General features: G+C 64.0%; 1 protein-coding gene across 1 annotated transcript; it reads left to right on the plus strand.

The window, feature by feature from the left end:
* The first annotated feature begins 6,595 nt into the window (after positions 1-6,595).
* LOC105206000 lies at positions 6,596-7,618 on the plus strand. Its single transcript, XM_011175530.2, has one exon. The coding sequence runs from the start codon at positions 6,596-6,598 to the stop codon at positions 7,616-7,618; it is 1,023 nt and encodes a 340-aa protein (XP_011173832.1).
* The last annotated feature ends 1,907 nt before the right edge of the window (positions 7,619-9,525 follow it).

Genomic DNA, 9,525 nt, shown 5'->3' on the forward strand with positions numbered 1-9,525 from the left:
ACCACCATCCTGGCAAGGCAGGAGGAGACCCCCGCAGAACTGGCGCACAGAGAAGAAAGAGGGGCCATGGCCAAGGCCAAGGCCAAGTGGGTTGCGGAAAAGAGGAGGCTCAAAGCCGAGATGGGGCAAATGCGGGTCCGCATTGCCCTAATCGAGAAAGCCTCCTCGATCCAAGCCCCCAGGGAGTGTGGCACCGATGTCGAGGTCCAGACAGACCTGGACCTCGACGACACGGTACTAGATGCCCTGACCGGAGGAACCCGTCCACAGGGACCGCCGGAAGACATGGACAGGGAGGAGCCCCCCGTTGAGGAGCCCCCTGCCCACACAGAGACCACCCGGCACAGGAAGTTGCCGGTAGTGGTCTCCACGGAAGTACTTAAAGAACCATACTTCCGCCGCTAAAGGGGGTTCGCAAGCAGATAAACCCCCTGTTAAACGCGGCGGACATTAGAGTGGCTACCGCCTCCATATCCTCCTTCCCTGCCCTTCCCCCTCCCTCCAGTCCTCTGGAGACATCGGGGAGAACGGGAGGAAGGAGAAGAAGAGGGCGAAAGCCCTGACTGAGGACGGCCTTAAGGAGGCCCTTGCCAGAGTCCTCCCGGCCGTCCTCGCCGAGATGGGGCTTCTCCCCGCCCCCAGGGTGGCGGAGAGGCCCAGGGCACCCCCGACTGCGGGCAAGATTGCCAGTCAGCCCGGGGCTGCCCCCCAGAAAGGAGCGGGCAACGCGGTCGCAGCGGCCGCGAGGCCCGCTCCGACGCAGAAGGAGACCACCCCGTCCATACTAGAGCTATGGACGGAGGTGGTCTCCAAAAAGACTAAGAAGAAGACCGCCAAAGCCGCCGAGAGGGCGACGAAGACGGCCCCACCCCCGGTGGCGAGGTCGACAAGGGTCCTCCCGATCCCGCCCCCGAAAAACCCCCCCCAACAACCTTCTTCGAAGAAGGAGAAAAAGAAGAGGGGTGGACGTGGAGGCGGCCAGGGGGTCCAGGTGGGCAAACCCCGGGTGGCGCCAGCTCCCTGGGTCCAGCCAGGGCAACCAAAATTAGGCTGCCGACAACGGCGGCAGTGACGGTGACCTGCGCGGACCCAGCAGCATGCGCGCAGGTCCTCAAGACCGCGAGGGAGAAGGTAAATCTCTCCTCCCTCGGGATTGAGGACCTGCGCCCAAGACAAGGCGTCATGGGGGCCCTGATCCTAGAGATCAGGGGCGTAGAAAACGGCACCAAGGCCGACGCCCTGGCCGAAGGGATCAGGGAGGCCCTCGGAGTTAGAGACGATGTGAAAGTAGCTCGACCGTGCAAGACGGTCAAGCTACGGTTGAGTGGCCTGGACGATTCGATCACCTCGAGTGAGGTGGCCGAGGCCTTGGGAGCCATAGGAGGATGCTCCCCCCACGATATCAAGGTGGGGGAGATTCGAATGGCTCCCAACGGGCTAGGCACTTGCTGGGTCCGAATCCCAGCCAAGGCCGGTAAGGCAGCTCTGGCCGCCCCCTGCGTCAGGGGGGGCTGATCGAGCTGCCGAGTGGTGCTGCTTCCCCCTCGGGGGTTGTAGTGCCACAAGTGTCTGGCCCAAGGCCACGTCCAGACCAGATGCAGCAGCCGGATCGACAGATCCGGCTGCTGCTACAGGTGTGGAGGCCTTGGCCATCTGGCCAAGGCATGCACAGCAAAGGCGGGCTGCCCGGTCTACCGAGACGCGGGCAAGCCCGCCGAGCATAGGATTGGCGCAAAGGGGTGCCTGGCGAACAAGCCGCAACGGGCACCCCTGAGCACCGAGGGCCGGTGGGAGGCGGGGCCATCTACAATTCCAGTCCCAACCCCGCCCCCTGCTCCGGTCACCATGGTAGTAGTTGAGGAGGAAGCTCCTCTCCCGCAAAGGGAGAGGAGCATAAGAACGGTGAATGCGGAAACCCGCGAAACCGAGATGGAGGTGGAGGAGCCTCAGGAGACAACCGAAAATGCCCCTTAGGCTCCTCCAGGCCAACCTCAACCACGCCAGGGCTGCGCAAGATATACTTGCGCAGTGCCTGGCGGAAGGGGGTGGCGGGCTGGCCATCGTCGCCGATCCGTATAGGATCCCTGAGGGCAACCCCAACTGGGTTGGAGATCCCTCGGGGAAGGTGGCGATGGTCAGCCATCATGTGCCGAGCGCTCCGACGATGATCCCGATATCGGCCGGAGAGGGCTTCGTGATGGTCGAATATGGACCTATCGACGTCGTGGGGTGTTACTTCCCCCCTAGCCTTAATGGGGGGAGTACGAGGCGGCCCTAGATGCCATGGAGATCGAGATTATTGCTCGCTCTCCTAGGCCGGTCGTCGTGGGGGAAGACCTCAATGCCCACGGTGTGGCTTTGGGGTTCCCCCCGCACAGACCTTAGGGGCCGCCTCGCCATGGATTTTGCGGCGGGGCTCGGCCTGGTCCTGTTGAACAGGGGCCAGGTCAGCACCTACGTGGGGGCCGGGGGGGAGTCCATCGTTGACATAACGTGGGCTTCCCCCAACGCCCTTAACAGGGTGAAGGGATGGCGTGTGGAGGCGGGCTCCTTGGGAGAATTGTTTGACCATAGACTGATCTCCATGGAGCTCGTCTCCCCCCCCGCGGAGGTGCGCGAGTTACGCCGCCGCAAACGTGATGGACGTCGATGGGTCTTGAGGAAGCTCGACCCGAAAGCCCTCGAGGTCAGCCTTCTGGCATCTACCTGACCGGGAGGAGAGGCTGACCTCGGAGCCGAGGAGGAGGCGGAGCGCTTATGCGAGATAATGTCGCGCGCTTGCGACGCCTCCATGCCCCGCAGCCGACCGATGGCGCGTCGCGCCGCCTATTGGTGGTCCGCGGAGCTTGCTGAACTCAGGCGAGCCACCGTGGCCGCCAGGCGGGCGCACACGCGTGCCAGGCGGCGGGGCATGGAGGAAGCGTTGATAAACGCCACAGCGGTCCTCAGGGACGTCAGAAAGGCCCTGAGGACCGCCATAGCCCGGGCGAAGGCCGCGGCCTGGGAAGATATGCTCTCCGAGCTGGATCGCGACACATGGGGCAAGCCATACCGCATAGTGATGAAAAGGCTTCGCCCATGGGCGCCTCCAGTCTCGGAGACGCTGGACCACCAGTTCCTCCAAAGGGTGGTGAACACACTGTTCCCCACCTAGGGGAGGGATATCCCGGAAAAGTCCGGCCCTCCCCCAGGATGGGCGGAGGAACTGGAGGTGTCCAGGCACGAAATGGTCGCGGCCTTCGCCCGCATTAGAGGCAAGAAGGCGAAGGCGCCTGGGCCAGACGGCATCCATGCCAAGATCTGGGCCCGGGCATCGCCTATCGTAGGGGAGGCACTTCGTGCCATGTACACGAAGTGCCTCCGAGAAGGTACCTTCCCCAGGAGGTGGAAGAGGGCCCGGCTTGTCCTCTTTAAAAAGGAGGGCAAGCCCGCGGAGAGTCCCTCCGCGTACAGGCCCCTCTGTATGCTGGATGATGCGGGCAAGATTTTTGAGCGAATAATCGCTAACCGCATCATCCGGCATATGGCCCGAAACGGTCCTGAACTGTCCCCCGAACAGTGCGGGTTCCGAGAAGCGCGATCGACAATTGACGCGATACGCCAGGTTCAGTCCCTCTCGGAGTCCCTAACGGGGGACGGGATGGTGGCGTTGGCGATATCCTTAATAGTCTCCCCTGGGGCGAGGTGGTGGCGGCGCTGAGCGAGCACTTTCGCCTGCCGCCCTACGTCGTCGCCATTGTTCAGGACTATTTCCGGGAGAGGGAGCTGGAGTTCCGCGACAAAGACGGACTCCAGCAGCGGAGGGACGTGTCATGCGGCGTTCCGTAGGGGTCTGTTTTGGGCGCCCTGCTATGGAACGCCGCATATGACAAAGTGCTCCGTACGGCCCACCCCCCCGCTGCTACGTAGTCGGCTACGCCGACGACACGTTCATAGTAGCGGGGGGGACCTCCTGGGGTAGAGCAGTCGCAAATGGCGACTGGGCCGTAGCCTGTGTCGTCGGCGTCATCAAAGGCCTGGGCCTGAGGGTGGCCCCGGAGAAGACAGAAGCCATCTTCCTTCACGATGGCTCCTCCGGGGTACCGCCCCAGGCCTTTGTCCTGGTGGACAACACCCGTGTTCAGGTGGGTGCAACCCTGAAGTACCTTGGGTTGCACCTGGACGGTCGCTGGGCCTTCGCTGATCACTTTGACCAGCTGGCCCAGCGGTTGGGCAGGAGGGTGAATGCCCTCAATGGGTTGATGCCCAACCTCCGGGATCCGAGGGTGGGTGCTAGACGCGCGTACGCCCTCGCGGTCATGTCCGGGGCTCTGTACGGAGCCCCGGTGTGGTTCCGCGAGGCGTTGGCCAGCCGCCGCATCAAGAAGGTGCTGCACGACGTGCAGCGTCGGCTGGCGCGAAGTATAACGCGCGCATTTAGCACCGCTCCCAACGCGGCAATCATGGCCCTGGCGGGGCTCCCCCCGGCGGAGTACACGGCCGATGCCCTGGCGTGGACTTACGCCAGGGCAAAAACCATCCGCCTTGAGGGGGGGGTAGTTACCCCCAGAGCCGCCGCGTTGCTACGGGAGAGGGCCCGTCGGCGGGTGATGAGGTCATGGAAGAGGAACCTCATCGAAAACCCGCCGGCGGCCGGATCTCAGATCTTGGAGGCCGTCCTACCACACCTGGACGAGTGGGTGGGCCGCCCGTTCGGCGGCTTGTCCTACAGGACGACACAGGTGCTCACCGGCATGGCTGCTTCGGTGAGTACCTGTGCAGAATAAGGAAGGAGCCGACGACAATGTGCCATCACTGTGGCGCCGCCCGGGACTCCGCGCGGCACACGCTGGAAGAGTGTCCAGCGTGGGAAGAGCTGCGCGGAGTCCTGAGGGCTGAAGTTGGAAATGACCTCTCCCTGCCGGCCATCATTAGTCAGATGGTCGGCAAGGAGAGCGCCTGGAAGGCGGTCTCCTCCTTTTGCGAGCGAGTCATGCTGCAGAAGGAGGAGGCCGAAAAGGTGCGGGAGCGTCAGCCTGGGGGTCTTATGCCCCCAGGCGATGCGAGGAACAGAAGGGGCGGCGGAGACGGGGGTCACAATTCTTCGGAGAAGAAGTGTCCCCCCCCCGTCCCCAGAGTTCCACCGGGCGGCGACGGGGCAGAAGAGCCGTGGCGATCGCCCCCTCCCTCCCCACTATCGTGGAGAAGAGGGACGACGGCAACCGCCACGGGAATGAAGAAAGGGAGCGACCCTCCTCCCCTACGGCTGCCGGCCCAGCTTTCGTGACGCGCAGCCGCGGGAGGAGGGCCCCCCGCGCTAGTGAGCCCGGCGAGGCAGATCTGACCTAACGGTCCGGGGGAGCGATCGCGCGCGCTACTACGCGCCATCGCTCCCCCTCTAGCACCTCGCCGGGGTGCTGGTGGGGGAGTGGAAGGAACTTCTTCCTACCTCCTCTCCCCCAACACTGAGAAGGAGAAGCCGCCGCGCCGGACTTGTCCGGCGCGTAGGGGCCCGGGACATCCGGCCGGGGGGCCGGACTCCCTGGCTTTACCCCCGTAAACACCTGAAGGGGAAGAGGCGGGGGAGGGCTGGTGTCCCTCTCCCCCGACCTGAGTCCGGCTTGGCCTCACGGCCCTGCCGGGGGACCCGTACCAGGGTGCCCCCGGCGTGCTGAGTCGGCCTCGGCCGACCGGTCCGGGGTGCTACGGAAGCATGCTGCACGCGTTCCCGGAGTCCCCCAGTCAAGGACCAGAGCCGGACACCCGGAGGGGTTTTAGTGGGTATGCCCCCGTCGTCACGTTGACGGCGGGGGAGAGCCCCACATAACCGCCAGGCCTCCCCCGGGGCCTGGGGTATGCGGTAACGCATTTCTCCTCCGACAACAAAGAAAAAAAGGTAGGTGAGATCCGCCGGGCCTTTAACGGCGTCGGCACATGTTGGTTGCGGTGCCCCGCGGGAGCCGGCAAAGCGGTTCGGGCCGCCCCACGCTTTAGAGTGGGATGGTCAAGCTGCAGGGCCGCACTCCTCCCTCCGCGGGGGCTGCAATGCTTTAGGTGCCTGGCCGCCGGGCACACGCAAGCGAATTGCAGCAGCCAGGTCGACAGAACCGGCTGCTGCTACAGGTGTGGTTGCATAGGTCACCAGGCCAGCACCTGCGCGAACAAAGCGTATTGCCCGGTATGCCTCGAAAGGGGCAAACCGGCGGATCACCGGGTGGGCAGCAACTCCTGCCACACCACTGGCAAGAAAGGAGGAGGAGCGCCACGGGCTAAAGTGCCGCAACCTGCGGACAAAAGCCCACAGCAAAAAGTGGCAGTAAAGGAAGGGGGAAAGGAGGGTACGGGCAGACAGCCCCCCTCCAGCTCTCCGCCCCCTCCCACCGCGACAACGGTCTCGTCCTCTAAGAAGGAGAAGAGGGGGCGGCAAAAACTAGCCCCCCTCCTAAGGACCTCCCCACTCTTAGTGGGGTGGGCGAGCCCAGGGTAATGGTCACGAACCAAACCTCGACCGCCCCTGGGGGCCCCTTCCCAGCCGAGAAAGAGTGCCAAGAAATGATGGTGTTGCCGACACCCAATACAGCGATGGAGGTGGAGGAGCCTCGGCCGTCAACGAGCAATGACCCATAAGCTCCTCCAGACGAACCTCAATCACGCCAGGGCTGCTCAGGATATCCTGATGCAGTGCCTGGCGGAGAGAGGAGGAGGGCTGGCTATCGCTGCCGACCCATATAGGATTCCCGACGATCACCCTCATTGGGCCGAGGATACCTTGGGCAGGGTAGCGATAGTCAGCCAGCACGCACGCGACGCCCCGCCGATGCTCCCGGTGGAGTCAGGCGAGGGCTTCTTCCTGGTCGAGTGGGGACCCATCGACGTCCTCGGGGTTTACTTCCCCCCGAGTCTCAGTCGGGGGGAGTACGAGGCGGCCCTGGAGCGGGCGGGAGAAGCCATTTTCAGGCGCTCTCCCAGGCCAATCATTGTGGGAGGAGATTTCAACGCCCATGCAGTCGCGTGGGGGTCCCCGACCACGAACTTCAGAGGTCGTCTCACCCTAGAGTGGGCGGCGGGACTCGACCTCGCGTTGCTAAATCGAGGTCGGGTCAGCACCTTCGTGGGTGGCCGCGGTGAATCCATCGTGGATCTCACTTGGGCCTCTCCAGGCGCCCTCGATAGGGTCAGTGCCTGGAGAGTGGAGGCCGCTCCCCTCGGGGAGCTAACGGATCACAGACTGATCGAGATGGAGGTGGCCTCCACACCCGCGGAGATGCGAGCGGGAACCCGCCGCCAAAGGGCGGAGAGGAGATGGGTCCTCAGAAAACTCGACCAGGACGCCGTCGAGGTCAGCCTCACCGCTTCAACATGGGCTGACCGGGGGCAAGATGGCGGGGCCGATACAGAAGCCGAGTGGCTCTGCGACGCCATGTCGCGTGCGTGCGATGCCTCCATGCCCCGCAGCCGCCCAAGGGCGCAGCGCGCTACCTACTGGTGGTCCGAGGAGCTCGCCCAGCTAAGGCGGGCGACGGTGACCACCTGGAGGGCATTTACGCGCGCCCAGCGCCGGGGCGGGGAGGCAGAAATAGAAGAAACGAGGGCGGCCCTCAAAGACGCCAGGAAGGCGTTGAGGGTCGCTATTCGCTAGGCGAAGGCTGAGGCCTGGGATGAGTTCATCTCGGGCCTCACGAGGGACCCATGGGGAAGGCCATATAAAATGGCCGTCGGTAAACTTCGCCCATGGGCTCCCCCCCTCACAGAGTCGTTGGACCCCCGGTTCCTGAAGCGGGTGGTGGACCAGTTGTTCCCCACCCGCGAGAAGGATATACCGGCCAGGTCGGGTCCCCCCCCCCCGGGCTGGTCGGAGGAACTGGGGGTCAAAAGCCACGAGCTCAAGGAGGCCTTCGCCCGAATTAGAAACAAGGGCAGAGCCCGCGCGCCCGGCCCAGAGTCTTTGGCAAAGTCTGGGTCCGGGCCGCGCCGGTGATGGGTGAAGACCTCAAAAGGGTCCTCATCCAATGTTTCAAGGAAGGTGTTTTTCCCAGGAGGTGGAAGAGGGCCCGGCTTGTCCTACTGAGGAAAGTGGGCAAGCCAGCGGAGGATCCCTCCGCGTACAGGCCTCTCTGCATGCCGGATGATGCGGGCAAGATCCACGAACGTGTAATTGCCAACCGCATCATCCGGCATATGTACCGGATAGGTCCCGATCTATCCCCCGGTCAGTTCGGATTCCGCGAGGGGCGCTCAACGATAGACGCTATCCAGCACTTTCGCGCCCTCGTGAAGTCCATGACGGGGGAGGGAAGAGTGGCGTTGGCGGTGTCGTTGGACATCGCCAACGCCTTCAACACCGTCCCGTGGAGCAGGGTAGTGGCGGCCCTGATCGAACACTACGGCCTGCCGCCCTACCTTGTCGAGACGGTGAGGGACTATTTCCGGGATAGAACGCTGGTGTACATTGACAAGGATGGACTCCAGCAGCAGAGGGACATGACGTGCGGCGTTCCGCAGGGGTCGGTCCTCGGTCCCCTGCTATGGAACGCCGCTTACGACGTCGTCCTCCGCACGGGCCTTCCCCTCGGCTGCCACACGGTGTGCTACGCCGATGACACGTTAGTGGTAGCCGGGGGAACCTCCTGAGAGCAAGCGGTCGCGAGAGCCAATTGGGCGGTGGCATGCGCGGTCGGCGCAATCGAGGACCTGGGGCTGAGGGTGGCTCCACATAAAACGGAAGCCATCTTCTTTCACGATGGCTCCCGGAGGCCACCCCCACAGGCCTCGGTCCTCGTGGGACGGACACAAATCCAGGTGGGGACAACCCTTAAATACCTGGGGTTGACCCTGGACGGCCGGTGGGACTTCGTCGAGCACTTCGACGACCTAGCCCCACGGTTGGGCAAGAGGGCCAATACTCTCAGAGGTCTTATGCCCAACCTCCGGGGCTCGGGTATAGGTGCGAGATGCGCGTACATGCACGCTGTCATGTCCGGGGCGCTATACGGCGCTCCGGTCTGGTGCGGGGCGATGGGGGCCAGCAGCAAGATTAGAAAACACTTGCACGATGTGCAAAGGCTGCTGGCCCTACGCATTGCGCGCGCATGCGCGCCTCTCCAAACGACGCCTTAATGGTCCTGGCGGGAGTGCCGCCAGCGAAGTTCCTGGCAACGGCCCGAGCAACCCTCTATGCTCGGGTCAAGGCCTCCCGCCTACGGGGCAACGACATTGCCTCGAGGGACCATGGCGTCGTGGAGAGAGAGAGCCCGTTGACGGACGATCGAGGAATGGCGCAACCACCTCGTCGAAAACCCGCCGACAGTGGGCACCCGGGTACTGGAGGCCGTCCTCCCCCACCTGGAGGAGTGGGTAGACCGCCCATGGGGCGATCTATCATACAGGATGACGCAGGTGCTCACCGGACATGGTTGTTTCGGGGAGTATCTGTGTTGAATCCAAAAAGAGCCGACCGCGCGTTGCCACCACTGTGAGGCGGAGGTGAACTCTGCGCAGCACACGCTGGAGCATTGTCCAGCGTGAGACGAGCTGCGCAGAGTCCTC

The sequence above is a fragment of the Solenopsis invicta genome, chromosome 6, assembly GCF_016802725.1.
Source record: "Solenopsis invicta isolate M01_SB chromosome 6, UNIL_Sinv_3.0, whole genome shotgun sequence".
In the NCBI taxonomy this organism is placed as follows: domain Eukaryota; kingdom Metazoa; phylum Arthropoda; class Insecta; order Hymenoptera; family Formicidae; genus Solenopsis; species Solenopsis invicta.

Coding starts and splice junctions, on each gene's coding strand:
- LOC105206000 (XM_011175530.2), top strand. CDS start 6,596: ATGACCCATAAGCTCCTCCAGACGAACCTCAATCACGCCAGGGCTGCT.